This window comes from Tursiops truncatus, chromosome 5, assembly GCF_011762595.2.
Source record: "Tursiops truncatus isolate mTurTru1 chromosome 5, mTurTru1.mat.Y, whole genome shotgun sequence".
Classification (NCBI taxonomy): Eukaryota; Metazoa; Chordata; class Mammalia; order Artiodactyla; family Delphinidae; genus Tursiops; species Tursiops truncatus.
The window spans coordinates 36305068-36327252 of NC_047038.1; the positions used below are offsets into that span (position 1 = coordinate 36305068).

Here is a 22185-nt window from a genome sequence, read left to right on the forward strand (position 1 = left end):
TACCTCCACACAACATCCGATCCCATAACAACTGCCATATGAAGCATCCATGAATCCCTTTCAGGCAGCCACCTGTGACCAATCCCATCCACCTCCTATACAGTGGCTTTGGGGTTAGACACACACGCCTGTCATTTGGCAAGTTATTTTAACCCTCTGTGCCTCGGTTTTCTCATCTGCAAAATGGGGCCATTAATGGAACAAGCTCACAAGCTGTTTTGCAGAGTCAATGAGATCATTTTCAGGTAGAAAGTGTAGCTCAACACCCAGCATACAGCCAGAATTCAATAAATCCTAGCATTTTCATTCCTCCATCACACAACTCATTGATGAGGCTGTGTTATAATCAAGTGTTTACTTGTAATCTGTCCATCCAGAGGCTGTGAACCTCCAGGGGCAGGATCAGGGTTTATCCTGTACATTGATGTGGTCTCTAAGCCCCTAGGCCATGCTTGGCAGTAGAAGGTGCTCAGCAAACTCTTGCTGTGTGATCGAATGTTGAATGCATGCTGATGTAGCAGCTGGGACTCAAGAGGAGTTAACTGGGTAATGCACACAGCAAGGAAGCAGAACGGACATCCAGGGGCGGGGAAATCCCCTGCCCTCCTGTCCACCACGCTGAGCTCCGCCCATAAGTCCAAACGCTTAGTGCTACAGATGAGGAGACTGAGGCCTGCAGGCCTTCATCAGCTAAGGTCACACAGCGTTGTCAGATGGAGCAGACACTTCGGGGCAACTCCAAGCCAGAGCCCTGCTGTCACTTGGCCGGCTCCCCCTGAAATCACTGTCTCCAGCCGCCTCCCGCAGCTGAAGGGGAATCCCCCAGGGCAAGACCTTTTGCAAGCGATGCCCAAGATCACGCTCAAATGGGCTCAGAGAAGGGGGATGGAAACCCGTACCACAGAGCCGAGGAAGACCGCGTCCCCGCGCCCCACACCCCGGTTGCACGCTCGGCCGACCCACCTGGTGCGGCGGACGCGGGCGGGCGGCGCGGCAGCCGAGCCAGAGGCCAAGGCCGAGGCCGAGGCCGAGCGCGGTGCCCAGCAGCACGGCGGGGACCAGCAGCGCGGGTGCCGGCCGCACCGCGTCCCGGCCCAGCTGCAGCCGCGCGTCGCTCCCGCAGGTCGCCGCGCCACGGGCCATCGGGGGTGCTCAGGCGGCCGGCCCGCCGCATCCCACCCGCTGCCGCGCGCTGCCCACTCCCGCCGCTCGGAGCTCCATCCCCGCCGGGTCCTCCGTGGACCTGGTCCCCGGCGGGCCAGGGGCGCGGCGCGCTCCGCCGACTCCTCCGGCCTGTGCAGCCTCCTTCCTCCAGCTCCCCTTCCAGCTTCCCGGCGCTGCCCAGCCAGAGGGAGGAGCCTGGACCCTCCGCCCAAAACTTTGAACCACCCCCGCCTCCAGCCCTGCCTTTGCACTGAGCATGCCCGGCCAGAGGCGTGCTTCTCAGCCAGGAGGACCTTTTGAGAGGAGTCTTGTTTTGCACGGGCCTCTTGACTTCCAGAGGGGGAGGGGACCACAGCCAGGGAGGAGGGTGTTGCTCGGTTGTTTACTGAGTGCTTAGGATTTGTTAAGCATTTAGCCTGATGATCCGAGTAACTTTCTTAACAACCTTCGGAGATGGGCACTATTTTTTTTTTTAATTTTTAACATCTTTATTGGAGTATAATTGCTTTACAATGGCGTGTTAGTTTCTGGAGATGGGCACTATTAACGCGCCCTTCCTGCTGAGAGGCTCAGGGTCAGCACCAAGTGATACATTGCGAGTCTGACTCAGCCTTGCTCCTGACCTCTACCAATTGGCCCCCTTTGGACCGCACAGTCCGGCCGTGCCTCTGAACTTGTTTGCCTGCAGACTCCTGTTTTAATACTATTTTCTTCCAGGATGGTCAATGCTTTCCTCTAAGACTACGTGTAGGGAGATTGTTACCCTCAGCCCCTGCTAGCCAGGAGATGCTGCGTGGTCATTCATTCACTCAGCATTTCCAGAGACCCTGCTGTTTGAACCAGCACCAGGGCAGCCACCAACCAGACAAGGTCCACCAGTGAGGATTTCACAGCTATGTGGGGAGATAGGCAGAATTCAGCAACTGTTTTCTTTAAGCAACATTTACTGATGCTAGCTCTCTTTCTGGGTGCTGGGGTACACACACACACACACACACACACACACACACACACACACACACGTGCATGCGCGCATGAATGCACTCACACCCCTACCCTTTGGAGCTTAATTCCCTGTGAGGGCCAGAGCAGGGGTACCATGGGGATCTCTGGGGATCCAGAGAGGGGTTTTTTGTCCTTGACCTGGACGTCCAGCTCAAGTTTCTGGCTTTTTAACTCGTTTCCTCTTCACTCCTTCCAAGTTGTCAAGATGGGAACTATTACCTAGATTTACTTTTTATAGATGAAGAAACTGACAGCCAGACAGGAGAAGTGGCTCATTCAAGGTGTTGCAATAGGAAACTGGGCACATATGTTCACACCCGTGTCTGTCTGGTTTCAGGACTCACACTCTCTGCCATGCGGTGCTTCTTAAATGTTTGCTTGGGAGCAGCTCCAAGGCTCCTGGGAACATGTATGAGGGCAACCAGAAGTTCTTGCTTTATGCTGGCTATTTCCTTGGATACTCAGGCTTTCATTTCTTAAAATGTAGTGTTCTTTGCATGTTTATTATAAAATTGGTTGCATATCGAAATCATCCTTTACATTTCTCACTAATAGAATTAATGCTCCAGCAATATGCTAGCATTTAGTCTTTGGCCTTGTCTCACTCCTGGCACACGCTGCATACCCCCAAGGACAGTGTACCCTGTGTGGAAAGCTTGGCTAATAAACTCTCAGATTCCCAAACCCCACTGTCTTGTCCCTGTCAAGTCAGGAAAGGACGATCCTCGGAGGGGCTGGGTAAGAAGGAGCACAGGTGCCAGGCTTCCTGGCCTGAGGCTGCCCTGCAGGAAGGCTGCAGGAGGGTGAAGAGGTGTAAGCTGTCGCTGGGGGCCCAGGGTAGTAACAGCCCTCCTGCCATGGAGAGTTCTGGGAGTTCGCTCAGCTGCTGCCTCCTGGCTCCAGACACCAGCTCCCCTATTTTTGGTTCCCCAGAGAGGTCCCCCAGTGGCTGTCCTGACCACCTGCCCACCCCTCCCTCCTGGGGGAACGTGAGGGTGGCTTCTTGGACATGTTCAAGGGCTCATCCACAGCAAGGGTTCACACAGTGGGAACCTCACTGGGTTGAACAGAACCCAACAGGACATGAACAGCGGCCTTCCTTTCTAGCCTCTGAGCTGCCTTTTCCCTCCCAGCCCCTCTCCTTGCTGTCCTGTGTCCCCATGACCCTGCCTCTCCAAAAGTTTCACAGTTCTCTAATAGGGGGCTGGTGGGCCTGGGCAGACTCCAGATTCAGCGCGGTGTGTGTGTGTCAGGGAAGCCTTGCTGGAGCAGGTGAGTCTGAGCTGAGACTTAGAGAACGGAGGAGGCATTAATGGAGGGGCACTTGGAACCCCTGAAATCTTTGGAAGCAGGGGTCACCCAATCTGATTTTGGTAGAGACCCCGTCTGGGGCGCGATCAAACTCAAGTGTGGCCGCCCAGCGCTCGCCGCGCCAGCCTGGCTCCCTCCCTCCCTCGCCAGTCTTGGTCCTCAGCCTCCTCCGGTCCCGCCAAGCCCCAGATGCCTGTGTCTGTTCCAGGAAACTTTCCGCGGAGGCTCTCACTGAGCATGCTCGGCGGCGGGGCGGGCCTGGGGTCCGGAAGCTGCTCCAACTCGGCCTTCCCCAGCCACGTCTGGGGTCTCGCGTCCCTGGCTGGCGATGGGCTCGGCGGGCGCCCGGGGGCGCGCCACGTGGGTGCTGGCCGGGGGCCTCCTGGCTGCCGCCCTGGCGCTGCCTGCGGGGTCCGGGGACCGAGGCCGGCTCCCCGCGGACCCGGGGCCCCTCCGGCGCCCCCTCGGTGCCCAGCCTCCCCAGGATCCCCGCTCCGCTCCCGGGGTGGGGCCCGAGCAGACCGCGGAGGTAAGGAGGGCCCGCCCCCAGTCTTGGGACTGAGTTGGGAAGTTTGGCTTCACCCTATACCCGCGGCGGGGAGGCCCCTTCGGGTTAGGGAAATTACCCTAACGGGAGGGCGGGATCTGAGTAGGATGCAACCCGTGTTCCTTAACGCTTGTGGCCAGAAAACTCCCTGGAAAGGTGGAGACAGCGGTGTGGCTGGTGGCTGTGGGTTTGGACCTTGCCAGAGGCCGGGTCGACCCCCCTCAGCAACCTAAGAGCTCTGTGACCTAGGGCAGGTAGCTTCACTTCTCGTGCCTCGGTCTCCTGATCTGTAACTGTTGCAGGGTCCACCCCAGAGGGTCGATGTGAGAGTTTAGATGAGCTCAGGAATGTAGGTAGCGCATCTCACACAGGTGAGCGCTTCGGGAGAGTGTAGCAGTTGATACAAGGCACTATTGTTGGGGTTTCCCGTGACTGCAAATTTAGTTACTTTCTACTTCACCCTGCCCCTTCCTGTGTGGTCCCTAACTTGGGAGGGCACAGAGCTCTGGCTGTCACCCTAGATTTCCCCTCTCCCTCCGCCAAATCTGGTCACCAGTCCCCCTGCCTTTTCCTCCTAATCAGTTCTGATGTCTACTCCCCACTCCCTTGCTCACCCGGCTGCATCCACTAGGGTCAGTCCCCACCCCTCAGCCTCTGGCCTTTGACGGTTGTTTCCTCTGGGTCACCCTCACACCCTAATTTCCCGTCCATTCCTCCCCCCACCTCTAGGTGACCTGTCCATGGTAGACACCTGACCACTCTGCCCCGCCCCCCACTCGCCACTTATATCCCCTTTCCACCCTGACCCCTGTTGCAAATCCAGGCTTCTGTTCCCAGGAACGTCTGTCCAGTGGTCTGGCGCTTCGCTGCCCTGTGGTCCTCCCAGCCCTCCCCCAGGGCCCGGCTCCTCTTGTCCTTTTGAGTTTTCTCCCTGTAGACCCCAGGGTGCCTGCTACACTTGCTACAGATTTTTAGGTCCCTTAAATGAGATTCCCTTCCCTGTCTATGATTAGTTCTTAGGTTTTCACTAGAGAAGACAAAGTAATAATGCTGTGTCAATTTACTGAGCTTTTATAAAGCTCATGATGAACATTTTCACAAGGTCCTTTCACTTGCTCCTGTCTGGTGTGGTGGGAAGTATCTGGCCCATTTTGCTGATGAGAAAACCAAGGCCCAGGGAGCCAAACCCCCAGGCCTGTCGTGTGCTCTCACAATGGCTCTCCCGTTCAGAGCTCACTCACCTGTCCTCGCCTGATCTTTCCTTTGGGAAGCCAATGCCAGAACATTTACATGGATGCCAGGCTCTGCAAAAGAGTGCTTTGAAAACTGGAACCCAAATGCTCACATTAACTTATTGTCTCTCCCCTCCTGCAGAGGGCAAGCTAACAGCCAGTTTACAACTGTTTCCCAGTTGTTCTAAAACTGCTGTGTCCAGTACATTGGCTCCGGCCACGCTGTGGCTGTTTGAATTTAAACGTTTCAGGTGCCCGATGGCCCCATGTGCTAGTGGCTCCCATATCGGACAGCCCAGACCATAGAGCATTTCCATCATCCCAGAAAGTGCTATTGGAAGTTTGTCAGAAGGAGAGAAACAGTGAAGGCTTGAGTGGACAAGAGGCTTCTGAGTGTTTATGGAAGGGCCTTTGGGTGCCAGACTGTCCTGGGCGCTTGAGATACAAGGGGACAAGACAGTCTCTGCTCTTAGACCTGCATTCTTGGGGCAGGAGAAAGACACTAAATGGTGTTAGTCTATAGTGTGGCAGTTGGTGGTCAGGCTGTAGAGAGAAATACAGTGGGCAAAGTGGACTGGCAGAGATGACCTTGAGAGCCGTGGTCAGGGTGGAAGGCGCTTTTAGGAGATGACAGTGGAGCAGAGCCTTGGATGGAATGAGGGAGGGGCATGGGTGCTTCTGGAGAAAAACTTTCCAGAGTGAGATCATAGTGAGGACAAAGGCCAGAGGTGGGAAGTGCTTAGTGTGGCCCAGGACCCGTAAGGAGGCTGGTGTGGCCTGAGTAGGGGTCGGGGGAGAAGGGAGGAGGGGGACGAGGTGAAGCTAGAGGGTGAGGGGGGCCAGATCAGGAAAGACCCTGTGGCCCATGGTTAAGACTGGCTGTTATTTTGAGTTAGATGGAAGCCATGGGTGAGTTTTGAGCAGAAAAGTGGCTTGCTCTGACTTGTCCTTTTTTTTTTTATGAGGTACGCGGGCCTCTCACTGTTGTGGCCTCTCCCGTTGCGGAGCACAGGCTCCGGACACGCAGGCTCAGCGGCCATGGCTCACGGGCCCAGCTGCTCCGCGGCATGTGGGATCTTGCCGGACAGGGGCACGAACCCGTGTCCCCTGCATCGGCAGGTGGACTCTCAACCACTGCGCCACCAGGGAAGCCCTGACTCGTCTTTTTAAAGCATCCCCATGGCAGGTGTGGGAGTAGAGGATAGAGGGCAGAGGTGGAAAGAAAAACCAAGAGAGGAGGCATGTGGGAGACCAGGCAGACGATGGAGGTGAAATGGACCAGGGAGGTTAGTGGAGGGCTGCTGAGAAGTTGTGGATTGGGGATATACTTTGAAAGTAGAGCCAGGGGATTTGCTGGGATTGGATGTGGGTTGAGAGAGAGGAAGAGGAGTCAAGGATGAAACCAAGGATTTGGGCCTGAGCAGATGAGAGACTAGAGATACCATTAGCTAATATGCAGAAACCTTGGAGGCAATCAGGAATTCTGATTTGGTCTTGTTGAGTTTGACGTACCTATGAGGCATCCAGGTGGAGATGTACAGGAGAGTGGGGGATGGGTGAGTCTTGATCTGGGGGAGGAATCTGAGCTGGAGATCTATATCAAGGAGTGGACAGTGTACACAGGCCTTTAACCCCACAGGGCCTGGCTGAGTTCCCCTTGGGAGTAGGTATGGTTTGGTTTGAGAAGAGTGAGGCCTTAGGGCAGAGGCCTGGAGCAACACCAGGGCCAGGCATCCAGCAAAGGAGGTAAGACCAAGACTGTGACCCCCAGGTCAAGGGAGGAAAGTATTTCAGAGGGAGAGAGGGCTCCCCAAAGATGTTCACATACTGATCCCTGGAACCTGTGAGCGTATTACATCACATGGCAAAGGGAGATTAACATTGCAGGTGGTGTTCAGGTCGCTAATCAGCTGACCTTATAAAGGGAGGTTATCTTGGAACATCCCGGTGGTCCCAGGGTAATCCCAAGGGTCCTTAAAAATGGAAGAGGGAGGCAGGAGAGAGTCAGAAGATGTAACATCGGAAGGTCAGAGGGATGCACGGGGAGGCCTCAACCCACCACTGCTGGCTTTGAAGATGGAGGAAGGGGCCGTGAGCTAAGGAGTGTGGGCTGCCTCTAGAGGCTGGAAGAGGCTTACCCAGAGCCTCCAGAAAAGAATGCAGCCCTGCAGACACTTTGATTTTAGCTCAGTGAGACCCATGTCAGACTCCTAACCTCCAGAACCGCACAGTAATAGACATGTGTTTGCTTTAAGCCGCTCAGTTTGTGATGATTTGTTACAGCAGCCATAGGATGCTAATACACTCACATACCAAATGCTGCTGGTGAGTTGTGTGCAATAAGGATGGAGAGCTGGCTGTGCACTGAGGCCTTGTAGAGGTCCTGGTGACCTTGTCAGGAGCTGTGTCATCTCGGAGAAGGGGATCACCAGGGAGGGGAAGGCTGGATATTGAAGGTGGGTATCGACTGGCAGTTGGTGTGGTGTCTGTGAGAGCAGGCTGCTCACGGCGGCCAAGGAGCCCCCAGAGAGTCACCCCTAGGCTAGTGAGACCCAGGATCCGGCGAGACCTCAGGGAGCCACAGCCAAGGGTCCCCAAGGGTCCCTGGCACTTGAGGGCTTCCCGAGTCATTTGCTACCTGGGATCCTGCCCCTCCCCCTCAAGCGGAAGCGTCTGTTGGGAAGGGGACCTCTGTCCGTCGGTGAGGTCAGGGACCTGCCACAGAGCCTGCCGAGTGGCAAAGGCTGGGTGAAAGAATGGATGGAAAGTTCCAGGGGCAGGGGTCGTATAGGCAGTCGTGTCGGAGTTGGGTGCCCCGTAGCACCACTGTTTGCCCCAGAGACCTCACGAATGAATTCTAGTCTTCTCTGGTTAACAGACTTTAGTTTTTAGAACAGTTTTTGATTTTAGAAAAATTGTACACATGGTAAAGAAAATTCATATATATCCCCCCCAATACACAGTTTCCCCTACTATTAGTGTCTTACATTAGTAAGATACATTTATTACAGTTAATGGTCTAACCTTGATATGCTATTGTAGAAGTCCATAGTTTATTCGGATTTCCTTAGCTTTTGTGCCCAATGTCCTTTTCTGTCCCAGGACCCCATCCAGGACACCACTTTACGTGTAGCTGTCACTTTCCTTGTCTTGAGGACCTCAGCAGTTTAGAGAGGACTGGGCAGGTACTTTGCAGGGTGTCCTCTGTTGGGATTCATCTTGGCGCATCTAGTAACATGATTTATCGCTATTGGCGTTTTTTTTTTTTTTTTCATTTGTTTGTTTTCAGATTTCACTATAGTTTATAACAGTGAAAAAACACCCACATGGTCCTAAGGGCATATTCAATTTATGAGCATCAAAGGAAGACAGATTTAGATACATTAAACTGTTGTTTCTATGTTTATAATGATATGCAACCACATAAAAAATAATGTACAGAACACCTTGTCCTACAAAACAGCTTTGGGGAATTTTCTCTGACTAGAAATTATCCCAGTTTGGGAACATTAGATTAGACATGAACATAAATTCAAGATGTTATTAATTTACTTGAAAGAGTTGAACATTTAAGAAGGCTGTTTCTACCAGTGGAAACAAAGATGGAAGACTGTCAAATAATTGTGAGTTGCTTGGAATTCTTCCTGGCTTCCAGGAATTAAATTGGGAAAAGACATCTGCTCACACAGTAAAAATGATCATATTAGTAAATGTTTCCTTAAATGAAACACACAATGACAAAAATGATTCTTTAGTGGATTCCCAGTCAAAGGGAAAGAAATATTAAATAAGTTGGAAACTATGCCACGGTCTTCAATTTCAGAAGTAGAGATTAGCCATTAAGAGGAAGTTTTCTGGGATGTTTCGCTGTCGGTGTTGACCTTGAACTCCCAGCTGGACCAGCGCTGGCCAGGTTGCTCCACTGTGAAATTACCCCCTCCCCTGCACCGTACTTGTTAGAAGGAGGTCACTATGCGCAGGCTGGATGTATGCTCTTAGGAGATTGTTTTTTCCTGCCAGATGGCAGCAAAGACTTATTCCATCCACATCAGTGTCTGGCACACGGCATTCTTCTTCTGAGGAAGTGGCATCTCTTTCCACCTTGTGGAAGGCACGTTATGGATTAGTGGTTGTCCTGGCCACACACACCTGTCCGAGGGGGTGTCGGGGACAACGTTCACATTGGGGGTGGGGGGCCTGGAAGACCCTGAAGGAACAGGCGTAGTTCCCATCACTCAGTCTATGTTCTCCTTATTGCTGGTGTTGCAATGACACATGGGCACACGCTCCTCTTACAAGAAATGAAACAATATAGGTGGCGTGGAAACAAGGGATTCTCCCCTCTACTGTGCACAGACTTGGTCCCCAAGACCCAAAGTCTAAAATTTCAGCATACTCCTTTCTAGGCTTTTAAAAATAATGTGTGGTTATGATATTATATGTTGTTAAAACGTGTAATTATATATTAAATGTATAAATAATTAGTATTAATTATATTGTTAAATATCTACATATATAGATATACTTTCAAGTTATTAAATATGTAAGTAAATATGTAAATATATACTAGTAAACTAACTGTAATTTATATAAAACTAAAGATAATATAAATACATAAATGTAATTATTAAATATATAATAATGTCTTAAGCATACAAAAATGCCATTTTTATTAAATGAAACCATATTATTCATAATTTTATGACCTAGGGATCTTACTTGATATATATTAGAGTTCTTTCTAGGTGATCACAGATCTGCTTTATTTATTTCTTTGTTTATATTTGTAATTGTTGCACGAGACACATAACGAAATTTACCCTCTTAACAGTTCAGCGATGTTAAATACATTCACACTCTAGTGCTTCCATCTCCAGAACTCTTTTCGTCTTGTGAAACTGAAACTCTGTCCCCATTAATCAACAACCCCCCCTATTCTTTTGTCCCCCAGCCCCTGGCCACCACCATTCTACTTTCTGTCTATGAATTTGACATACCTCCTATAAGTAGAATTGTATGCATGGACCACTTTTACTTATCCATCCATCAGTGGACGCTGGGTTGCTTCCACCTTTTGGCTACTGTGAATAATGCTGCTGCGAACAGACTGGGCTTGGCCCACTTCAATGGCTGTAGCCAGGGCACTATAATAACAGTAATTATTATTATCATTATTTTATGGTGGTGGGATCTGGGCCTTTCCAAGCCTCAGTATTTTACAAAAGTAGAGTGGAGGGGTTGGCTGGGCCCCATTTAGACAAGTTTTCATCACTGAACGAGGTGAAGCAAGCTGGGAGGACGCTTTGAGGTCCACAGTTTTCAGAGGAGGAATCTGAGGCTCAGAGAGGCTGGGAGACTTGGCCAAGGACACACAGCGAGTAAATGGTCCAGTTCGAATCCAGTTCTCCGGACTCCCGGGCTAGTGTTTTATGTGCCACTCTGTGAAAACTTGCACGATCTTGGGAGTTCAGAGATTTGAGGCTCTCCCAGCATCACGGGGTTTGTGAAAAGCAGAGATGGGATTTGAACCCAGGTCTGTCCAACTATATAAAATTTCCCCTACACCCTGCTGCCTCCCTAGACAGCTCCCAGAACTGCAGTTACATCATCCTATACTCAAAAGCTGGTGGGATGATCGACTTAGAAAGATTTACATCAGACTTCTGGATAAAAGTGCAGCTCCTCTCCACGTGAGCCATTTACAAAAATGGCTTTCAGCCACTCCTAGTATGTCCTTCGTTAATGTCTTTGTGCCTTTTGACTCTTTTTAGGACTTGCCCCATAGGATTTGGCCCAGTGTGGAAAGCTCTCACTTTCTGACTGCAGGTAAGTTTTTCTTTTGGTTGATTTTTTATTGATGTGACCACGAGAGAGAACCAGACCCTAAAGCCATAGCCCTCCTACTTCTGCCTCCCTTGCCCCCTGCTCACCAGCGTGCCTTACAGAGCAAGGCAATGTGTCACCTGCTACAGCAGCACGTTGGAGTTTGGCTGCACAGCCCAGAATTCAGGGTGAGGTGGTCTGTCTTCATTCCCCCCGAAGGCATCTGATAAAGAAAATGCAGAACGTTTGTATTAGCCAAGTGTATGAGTTTCTTTTTGCTGCTGTAACAAGTTATTACACATTTAGTGGTGAAAACAGCACAAAGATATTCTCTTATGGTTCTGGAGGGCCGAAGTCCAAAATCAGTCTAACTGGTCTGAGTCAAGGTGTCAGCAGGGCCTCACGCCCTCTGAGGCCCTAGGAAGAAGGCCTTTCCTTCTCCAGGATCTGGAGCTGTATTCCTTGCATTCTGCAGGTCATGGCCCCTTCCTCCAGCCTCCAGGCCAGCAGACTAGCATCTTGCCTCAGCGGGCATATGGCCTTCTCTTCTGCCTCTCAGATCTCTCTCTACCTCCCTCTTTAAGGACACCTGGGATTACATTTATGGGCCCCTGGGTAATCCAGGTTACTTCCCCATCACAAGGCCCATAATTTAATCACATCTGCAGAGTCCCTGTTGCCATATAAGGTAATATATTCACAGGTTCCTGGGATTAGGACCTGGGTATCTTTGGGGCCTGTCATTCAGCCTACCACACTGGGTGACAGAAATTCAACTGAAACTAACTTAAGCAAAGAGGAATTTGTTGGTCCCTATAACTGGGCCTCGCAGGCCCTCGGCACTGCTGGACGCGGGAGTGGTGTTCTCAGGACTCTGCCTTTCTCTCTCTCTCTCTCTTTTTTTTTTTTAATTGGGGTATAGTTGCTTTACAATGTTGTGTTAGTTTCTGCTGTACAATGAAGTGAATCAGCTGTATGTATGCATATATCCCCTCCCTCTTGGACCTCCCTCCCACCTGCCCCCCATCCCACCCATCTAGGTCATCACAGAGCGCCAAGCTGAGCTCCCTGAGCATACAGCAGGTTCCCACTAGCTATCTGTTTCACACATGGTAGTGTATATATGTCAGGGCTCTGCCTTTCTCTTTTCATCACGGCCCCTGCTTTCCTCTGGTGAGTGTGATTTTCAGGAACATTCTTTCCACGTGGTGGGAAAGACAACCACTGGCAGCCCTGGACTTCCAGGAGTCTGACTGCTGCCACTTGCAGAAAGGAAGAGACTTCCCAGTAGCTCAGCAAAAGTTCAGGAAAGACCAGTGGGTGCAGCCTGGGTCCCATGCCAGTCCCTGACTCTGTCACTGGGGCTTGTGGGGAGAGTGTTCTGGGTTCTGTGCCTAATTCTGGCCTCCTGGGGACCAGGATGGGCTGGGATCCAGGTTTTTCTATATAGACTAAGAATCTTACTGACTAGTGTGTGTGTGTGTGGGGGGGGGCTACCATGAAGGCAGGGGTACTGGGCAGGCAGAATAGTTTTTTTGTCCAGAATCTTCTCGGCACAGATTATGAATACACCTCTTTGTTTTATACCAGGGATAAACATATTTCATTTCCTGGGGGAGTTAAAAGTACTTTTTATATCTTTTATTACTCTCTGCAGTCTTTACATTTTACAAAATCCAATGTTTTCATTTGCATAAAATAGGTTGAGGTGATATCACAGAAATCACAGAGACCTTTTAGCCGCTGATTAAGCAGACTTGTCTGTCAAAGGGAGTGCAGTGCACTAAGGACTGTGGTTGTAGTGAGAGCAGGGGGTGGAGGACTAAGGCCACTGGGAGGGCTTCAGGGAGGGCTTCCTGGAGGAGGTGCTGCTCAACTGAGTCCTGAGGAGTGGTAGTTAGCAGGACAAGGGGATGGAGGGAGAGGCTTCCAGGCCTGTGGCAGCTCAGAGGCGAGGGAGTAAGGGTGCATCCAAACACCTGCACAAATAGTACAGGTGACCCACGTGACAGTGGCACTAGTGGGGAGGCTCTGGGCAATGATGCAGTGGGTGGTGATGGTCACTTCGGAGCTTGACTTCCTTCTATACTGTCTGTGGACAGTAGCAGTGGCTGCCTCATTCAGGTCCTCATCAGAGCCTGCGGCTGGGCCTTCTGAAGGCCTGGAGGAGCAGGGGGTACCTGCAGGATGCCTGCACCAGAGATAAAGCCCAGAGTGGCCTTAGGATTTTACATCCAGCAAGTCTCCTGGGAAAGCATTTGTTCTTAGCCCGAGGGGCTGGGCTGCGGTCCAGAGGTGGGTGTCCTGTCCCACTTGTGTGATTGGCTCAAACAATCCCGACTGAGCAGCCAGCCTGGGAGAGCTCCTGCCTCTTTCCGTGTGAGGGCTGTCAATTCCCCGATGCTCACCTTCGTTGCCATTCCAGCATCACGAACTGAATCAACCACAGATACTATTCTAGAAAAAAAGATATCGATTTTATCTAGGATTCCAGTTCCACGTCCTTTTTCTTTTAATTTTAATTTTTCCTACATATATTTAGAAATTCTATTAAAAAAGGGTTCAAAAGCACTTCTAAAGACCTTGCTATCAATACTCTGTGTAAGAAAGACTGAATAACAGGACTCGTTCTCAGTCAGTGTAAGTTTATATCTGGATAGAAGATAAATGTTGAAAAGGCACAACTCCACAATTCAGGTCACTTCAAAATATAAATTTACACAGTGGTCAGATGAGTTTCCCAAGGACACAGCTGGTGAGTGACAGAGCCAGGATTCGAACACAGGGCGTGTCTGATGCCGGGTGTGTAAGAATCACCTATGGCTCCTCCCTTGCCTAGTGGTTCTGACTCAGTAGGTCTGGGGCAGGGCCCAGGAATGTACATTTCAGCCTACAGCCCAGGTAAGGAGCACAGACTTCGAGAAACACTGTCCTTAAGCTCTGTGTCTCCCAATGAGAATGCCTCATCTTCTTGGCAAAGAGATGGTAAGCCATTCATTCATTCACTCATTTATTCACTTACTCAGCAAAGATTTTCCAAGTGCCTTCACGTACCACGTGGTTTGCCTCTGGAGTTTAACCGCTGCCTTTCTGTATCATGTAATGCATGTGCGTTGTTATTTTGCAGTAGAAGCACCATTTAGAATGAAATTCAGTAAGAAAACTGAAGCCTTTAACCCACCCCCGACTTCTGCAGCCTCTAGTGGGCCATGGATTCATTCCATATTTGCTTTTATACCCTCGTGGCCCAAGAAGACCTTGTTTAAAAGAGAGTCTGCTGTAACACACCACTTGGTAAGTAACATGTTCAGTTCTTTAAAAGACATATCAGAAGTTGTAAAGAAGCCAATTTTGGACCATATGTGTAGAAAATATCACAGGCTTTTGTTCCTCCAAAAAACCTATTCTTCCTCTTTCACTGAATAGAGTTATCATTAGGAAGCAAATCCCTCTTACTTTCCAGAGAGCTGCTGCTTCCGTACAATATACAGTATTTAGATGAACAGGATGTGTGAATCTGAGCATTGGGCCCCCGCGTCAGCTGGTTCTAAAGCGGGGGAGGGGGTCCTGTTTTAACCAGACTGATTCACTTGCCCCTGTTATAAAAATGCTGCTACCGACAATAGGGCTAGGTGTTTAACAAATATTTTCTATTTGCCAGGCATGAGGCTTAGCACTGACTATGCATAATCTCACTGGGGCCTCATTACGAGTTTCTTAAATAGGTACTGTTTTAATTCCCATTTTACAGAGAGGAAATGAGGATTGGAGAGATTAAGAGGCTTGTTCAGGGTCCCACAGGCCGAAGTGGCAGAGCCAGGATTTGGAGCCCCTGCTCTTAACCACTGGCCCTGCCCCGCTGTCCTTCATATTCTGTGTAATGTGTTGGCTTCACAAAGCGCTGACTTTCACCTAAGCTTTCATGACTTAAAATGCCTTGAGGACCACTGCGTTCGGCCAACAGGCTACCATGACCACAAGCCCCTTCTTGGCCCCCGGCTACATGTTTGTATTAGTTTCCTAGACTGTGTAACAAATTTCCACCAACGTGGTGGCTTGAAACAATGACATTTATTCTCTCCCTATTCTGGAGGTGGGAAGTCAAGGTGTCAGCAGAGGCGTGCTGTCCCTGGGGGCTTGTAGGAGAAGACCCATCCTTGTTTCTTCCAGGTCCTGATAGCTTTCCTTGGTTTGTGGCTGCCTCACTCCAATCTCTATATTAGGATTCCCTGGAGAAACAAAACTGGTAGAAACAAAACAGGTAGGACACATGTGAGCGAGAGAGAGGGGGGGATTTATTTTAAGGAATGGCTCATGTGATTGTGGGAACTGGCAAGTCCACACTCTGCAGGGCAGGCTGGAGACCCAGGGAAGAGCTGGTGCTCAAGTTGGAAAGGTGTCTGCCACAGAATTCCCTTTTCCTTAGGGAAAACCTCAGTCTTTTCCATGAAGGCCTCACCTGATTGGGCGAGGCCCACCCACCTCATGGAGGGTCATTGGCTTTATTCAAAGTCCATTGACCTAAACATTGCTCTCATCTAAAATACCTTCACAGTGACATCTGGACGTGTTTGACTAAATATCTGGGTACCATGGCTGGGTACCATGGCCCAGCCAGTTGACGTGTAACATTTACTGTCACTCTGTTTCCACCTTCTTGTGGCCTCTTCTCTGTGGGTGTGTATTCTCCTTTTCTGTCACTGATAAGGACACTTGTCGTTGGATTTAGGGCCTAGCTAAATCCAATCCACCTAAATCCAGAATGATCTCATCCTGAGAGCCTTGGCTAAATTACATCTTCAAAGACCCCTTTTCCAAATAGCGTGACATTCCCAGCTTCTGGGCTTTAGGACGTGGAGCCACATTCAACCCACCATGTTGGTCATCGTCCTTCCAACCCTCTCCAGTGAAAGGTGACTCAACCCCTCCTGTGCTTTGCCCAGGATGGAGGCAGCACCTCCATCCCCCCTCCTGTGTGTCTTTGCCCAACAAGCTATGTTTGTTCAGTTGTCGTTTGCAAGATGCTGTGTGGGGATCAGAAGAGTAGAAAGCCAGGCGTCTGCCCTCAAGGACTCACTGGGGGCCTGGCACGTCAGAGCACGAGGGTGGGATCGTGGACAGAGACTCAACTGGAATCGGAGGCCTGGTCAGCTTATGCTGCTGCATGTGGTCAGCGTGTTCTCAGGAACATCACTTCCCCTTTCTGTGTCTTTGTTCGCTTCTGTACAATGAGGGGGTCGCGCTCTGGAGAGGGTGTGTGGTGTGGGAGGATCATAGGATACAGAGCACACAGCCTGGGGTGGAGTCCAAGCTTCCTGCCTATGCGGCCTTGGGCAAGTGCGTTAACCCTCGTGAGGCTTAGTTTCCTCCTCTGTAAAATGGGAGTAATAGAATTCATGTGTGTACAGTGATGGGCATATGCCTGGCACTTGGGAAAGAATAGCCATTGTTATGATCGTTGGTATCACTGAGAGCTGCCGTGGTCTGTGACTGAGAGTATGGCCCCACCCACTGCAGATGGAGGGGGGCAGGGCAGACAGCGGGGAGGCATGGCCTGGGGTCACGGGGCACTTGGCAAGGGCGGAAATGAGCAGGGACCGGTTGTGATTACGAGGGGCAGCCGGGCTGGCATCTGGTGGGCGAGCTCTGGCTTTCCACTGGTGTCCTTCCAGGGGAGCCATCGTGGGGCTGGAGGAGCCCAATCCCGGGTTGATTCTCTCCCTGTTGATGATGCATCCAGCTCATGGGAGGTGCCCCACCATGCTGTGGTCCACGTTCACTCAGTCCCTGCTGTGTGGCTGTTGTACCCCACACAGGACATGCGTGCAGTCCTTAAAGGACTTTTCCATAGCTCTTCTCACATTCCTCCTGCTGAAGTGTCAACCCTGGTTTGCTGAGTCCCTGTGATAATGGTGTCATTGACACGCACCCCAGACCAGGACATAGCCCCATGTGATCCACGTCCACGTTCTTCTTCCCTCATAGGTTTTAAGTTCCAGTCCTGTAATACTCCTTTTAAAAAAATTTTCAGGATTGATGGGAGTTACTACACCAGCAGAAGTAACCCCTCTGCCTGGCCCTTTTAAAAGTTCATCTTGGGCTTCCCTGGTGGCGCAGTGGTTGGGAGTCTGCCTGCCGATGCAGGGGACGCGGGTTCGTGCCCCGGTCCGGGAAGATCCCACGTGCCGCGGAGCGGCTGGGCCCGTGAGCCATGGCCGCTGAGCCTGCGCGTCCGGAGCCTGTGCTCCACAACAGTGAGAGGCCCGCGTACAGCAAAAAAAAAAAAAAAATAAAGTTCATCTTGTACTTTTACTTGACAAATGTAGCACGAAATATTTTTCATTTTCTAATGATTTCTATATTTTGTTGTAGTATGGAGACATTTCAAGAGACATTCAAGGAACTTCTGAGAATGGAGTAATTTTTCAGAAATGTGCAGTGGTGAGTATTCATAGGTAGTTTATACTTAAAGAGAAAATAATTGAATTTGCCCAAATCATATCTTAGCAGAGTTATGTACTTAAAGAACTGGCGAATCACGTGGTTATCTACCCATGTCTGGACACGGGTGATGACGCGACCCACAGGGATCTTATATTTTACACGGCAGCACTAGGACTAAGATTTTTTGGTAACAATAAAATTATTGGCAGTGAAAATCCTCTGTGATCATTTAAAACGAGAAAGTATATATTTTCTCTCAGATTTTAACATTGATATGATGCCCGACAGTTTAAAAACTCACTTAATGTCTTTTAGGTCTTTGACCCTTACTAATCTCATGAGATGGCTTTCACATGATCCTGTGTTGAGGGTCCCCGAGACCACCCTCAGGTTCAATGCTTCCCTAGAAGGACTCACAGAACTCAGAAAAGCGGTTCTACACACAGTTACAGTTTATAGCAGCAAAATGATATAGATTATAGTCAGCAAAGCAAAAGGCACATAGGACAGAGTTCTGGGGAGACCAGGCCCAAGACAGCCAGTCTTCTCCTGGTGGAGTTGAAGGAACGGCGTTTAATTTGCCCAGCAGTGATGTGTGGCAGCAACCCGGGATGCTCACCCAAGCCATGGAATTCAGGACTTTTATTAAGGATCCACCACGTAGGCATGGAGCACCCATGTCGCTGACCTCCGTTATTCAGGTCACCTGAGCATAGCTTGGCCCAAGGCCCTCACCGTGAACCACATTGTTTGCAGAGACTACCTGGGGCGGCCCAAAGCCGTAGGATATAAAGACACTCTTATCAGGCAGGATATGCCAAGGGCTTTAGAGGTTAGTCTCCCAGGAGCTGGTGCTCTCTTTGGGATGTGCAAGGTTTGGACAATCCAAGCCTGCTGAGCTGACCATGTACTGCACAGCCCTCATTTCAGCCCAGGCCCTCAGCTGTCTTGCTCCTCTTCCTGGATAAAATTGGTACTACCAGTTTCTCCTGTGTCCTTCTAAAGATGTTTCCTGCCACATGCACTCAGTTATGAGTGTGTGTGTGTGTCTGTGCGTATGCACGTAGGTACATACACACACCTTCCTTCTTCCCCTTTTTGCGTTGGTGCCACTATTCCATACCCGAAGTTTTACAACTTGCTTTTTTCATTTATTATGTTCCAGAGCTCACTCTTCTTGGGATATACATGGCTGCCCTCTCTTTTCTCAGCTCCTGTGTCTGTTTCAGCAGAGCTGGGATGAAGGAAGGGCAGGAGTGGTGGGAGATAGGGTTCGAGAGAGGGAGCAGGGCAACGTCACAGAGGCCAGGTGGGGAGCCAGGCTGCTGGTGGGCCATTGGCTTTGAATAGCTGAGCTATTCATTTAACTTTTTTTTTTTCTGGCCTCACCACATGGCTTGGGGGATCTCAGTTCCCCGGCTAGGGATTGAACCTAGGTCACAGCAGTGAAAGCCTGGAATCCTAACCACTAGGCCACCAGGGAAGTCCCTAGCCCTGAGCTATTCAAACACATGGGCAGGCAGAACCCTGAAGGGGGCGACTGGCCAGGAGACAGGAGACCAGCTTGGGGCAAACCTGGAGATCAGATGGCAGTCAGAGGCCGTGGACTGGCTGGGGCTGAATCTTCAAACTAGTAGAGTAAGAAAGAGCCACTGTTTGCTTTTCCTGGGGACACCAGTTGTCACAATCTCCCCAGCCTGACTGTGGTCCTGTGCGTGGCTGTTTTTTCTTCTAAGTTTCTCTGTGGGCATCATTTCACTGCATTTCAGGGTCCCGGTTTCTTTGAGATGATCTCTGAGCAACAACTTGGCAAGTGGGAGTCAAAATTCTCCTGGGGCCTTTGAAATCAAACCTGATAAATTCTAGAACCTTTGTGAGACCTTAATCCCCTCCCACGGGCACAGGTTGAGCTGGGGCCTCGTTTTGGGAAGTCGGGTTTGCCAGCAAGCCCATCCTCACTTTGCCTCCTGTCCTAGGTGTCCGTGCAGAGCGAGTGGCCGACAGCTCATGTGCGACTGTCTGTGAACAACACCAGGACGCCCGCGGCTGCCAACCTCTCTGACCTGCTCTTACTGGACAACATCACCGGCCTCACCGTTAGGGAGTCGGCTGGAAACCAGACCTCAAGAGGGTTCCAGGCTTTCAGGAAGAAGTTTCTGCAAGGTAATAGCCATGTGTATGAAGTCAGGGGTGGAAAATGATGAAAATACGTACAGATACTCACAGAGCACGGGATGTGCAGCAGGCATCTTCTTAGACACGTGACATGTGTTCATGCAGCTGGTCCTCACAACGGATTGTACTATCAGGGCATCAGAGGAGGAGGCCACTGCTCAGTATCTGCAGCCAGGTAGCTGGCTTGTCACTTAGGTTGAGAGAGGTGGGATTTGGGGAAAGAGTTTTTGAAATATATATATATTCAACATTTATTATGAAAAATTTCAAACATGCACAGAGATTAGAGTGAACCCCAATATATCCATCACCCAGATGACCAAAATGACCATCACTCAGTAAAATGAAGAGCTTGTTTTGGGGAGTGCTGGACAGACATGGGCGTGGTCTGACATCAGCCCTGGAAGCATGCTCTTGACATGTTCAAGCGTGTTCAGGCGTGTTCACGGGAGTAACTCCGCTACTGATTGGTCAAGGTATGACACCGTCACTCATTGGCTTTCAGAGATGTGTTTCCTGAGGCGAGTTGTCATTGGTTAATTAAGGAGATTTAAAACCAATTCTGGATGCAGTTGTTACTATGACTTCAGAACTGTCAGTTTTCCTAGGAAGGTGAGATTTCTTTTATTCTGAGTACGTGCTCTGTCTTCAGATAAAGAGACTAAGGTGGTTAGGAACTTGCCCAAGGCCATAGGACTGGCACTCAAGGCTGAGATTCAAACTCAGAAAGTCTGGATTCCTCCATCCACCCCGTACCCAGGATGCTCTAGTGCCTCTCACACGCCTGGGACGCTTACCAACCTCTCCACTTCCATACACATGGCCCACGTTGCTCATCAATCCACCACTCTTTCTCTCTGAGTCTAGATGAAGCCTCAGAATCCTTCTTAACACCATATTATTGACAGAAGCCACCAGTGGAGTTGGCCCACAAGTAATGACCTCTTTGCTGGCTCTGGTTTAAGCAGTGTCATAAAAACTGTATGATACATCCCAGCTAAGTGATCTTCAGTGCCTTTCTTCAATGATGTAAAAATAAATCCCCCCAATTCTTAAACTGGTGCTCAGAGAAAAGAACGTGGGGCTGTAAGCAGAGCACAGACTCGGTCTCAGACAGACCTAGCTTGACTCCTAACTTAGCCATTTTGGAGCTGTGTGGCCCCTGTAAATCACCGTCTCTGAACTCCAGATGTGGCATGCGGATAACAGCCTCGTAGAGCTGTTGCAGAGGCGAGACGAGGTGATGTGGCCTGGAGCTCTGCCTGCTCCAGTGTGGCTTGCCTCTCTTGTCTTGTTGCTCCAGTGGTATTTTGTAGTCCATGCTCCTGCGGACCGAACTTGTCACTTTTCTCCCATGGCTCGGCATCAGCTCCTGCTCTTGTGTCCGTCTGGAGGGTCCTTCTCTCCTTCCCTGCATCTCATTCACCTGCCCCTCCTGCATTTCACCTGCTTGGAGCCTGGACCACCCAGGCACTTCATGCATGAACTCACTGACTTCCACCCCAGCACATGAGCTCTGCACACCCTTAAACCTCAGCCTCTGCTTCTGTGAACTGTGGGTGCTGGTGACACACTTCAGGGAGTCCTTCTAAGGAGAAGCTAGTTCGTTCATGAAAAGCAACACAGCCTAGCCCGTGGGAAGTGCTCCCAAGTCCATGGCTATTTTGTTGTGATTATCTTTATTTTTTATTTTTGTGTTTGGTAAAAAACACATAAGATCTGCCCTCTTAACAAGCTTTTAAGTGTACAGTACAGTACTGTTAACTGTCGTACAGCAGATCTGTAGAAATTTTTCATCCTGCGTGACTGAAACTCTATCCCCATTGAATAGCAACTCCATTGCCCCCCGCCTCCCAGCCGCCGCCAACTATGTTTACTCTTGTGACTGTATATTATTGTATGTATGCCCTCGCCTTACCTCTGCCTGCTAGATTCTACATGCCCTGAGAGTAATATCCAAACTATGTTTGTCTGTAACTTACTGCAATCTCAAGGGATATGACATTGGTTTTCAACTTAGTGGCATGAAACTTTTTTCCCAAAGAATAAGTATAGAACTACAGAATCAAATGACCCATCCGACCCCAGCTCATTGATGCTCTGACATTATCAATATCATTTTCATCATCATCATTTGCTGCTCTAAAAGAGCTACAAGTCCAAGAGGGAGGGGTGGCTTCCTACTTATTAACTGGGTGACCCTAAACGAGTCACTTCATCTCCGTCAGTCTCAGTTTTCTCTTCTGTCTGCAACAGGAAGTATTGTACTTTCCATCTGTCTCAGGACACCATTTGGGGATCAACTGGTTGATGTCCTGCAGACATTTTGAGGGTGATAAAATCACTGCCAGGTCTGATTATAATGACCTTCACCGGTATTATCATTTTAATTAGCAATTTAATCTTTATCAGCTTATCTTTATGATCTAACTTTTATCATTATACACAAAGTTAAAATGTTGAAGATTTTTAAAACAAAAATCT

General features: G+C 49.9%; 2 protein-coding genes across 16 annotated transcripts in view; one reads left to right on the forward strand and one right to left on the reverse strand.

The window, feature by feature from the left end:
• Window positions 1-1348, reverse strand: part of EVC (EvC ciliary complex subunit 1) — an 84005-nt gene extending 82657 nt beyond the window's left edge. For 4 of the 8 annotated variants that reach the window (XR_012331930.1, XR_012331929.1, XM_073805035.1 and 1 more), the window contains exon 1: window positions 964-1348. Coding sequence is in view for 6 of the 8 variants with exons in the window: in XM_073805035.1 (XP_073661136.1) it covers window positions 964-1143 (180 nt within the window). In the remaining 2 variants the exon portion in view is untranslated. The remainder of the gene's footprint in view (window positions 1-963) is intronic. The other 4 variants (XM_033856835.2, XM_033856833.2, XM_033856832.2 and 1 more) reach the window with 1 other exon arrangement.
• Window positions 1349-3738: 2390 nt separating this feature from the next.
• The window catches only part of EVC2 (EvC ciliary complex subunit 2), a 140957-nt gene continuing 122510 nt past the window's right edge, over window positions 3739-22185 (forward strand). For 3 of the 8 annotated variants that reach the window (XR_012331932.1, XM_073805036.1, XM_073805038.1), the window contains exons 1-5: window positions 3740-4009; window positions 11031-11085; window positions 14210-14376; window positions 17455-17523; window positions 19503-19689. Coding sequence is in view for 6 of the 8 variants with exons in the window: in XM_073805036.1 (XP_073661137.1) it covers window positions 3809-4009; window positions 11031-11085; window positions 14210-14376; window positions 17455-17523; window positions 19503-19689 (679 nt within the window). In the remaining 2 variants the exon portion in view is untranslated. Of the gene's footprint in view, window positions 4010-11030; window positions 11086-14209; window positions 14377-17454; window positions 17524-19502; window positions 19690-22185 lie in introns of all 8 variants that reach the window. The other 5 variants (XM_073805039.1, XM_033856837.2, XR_012331931.1 and 2 more) reach the window with 4 other exon arrangements.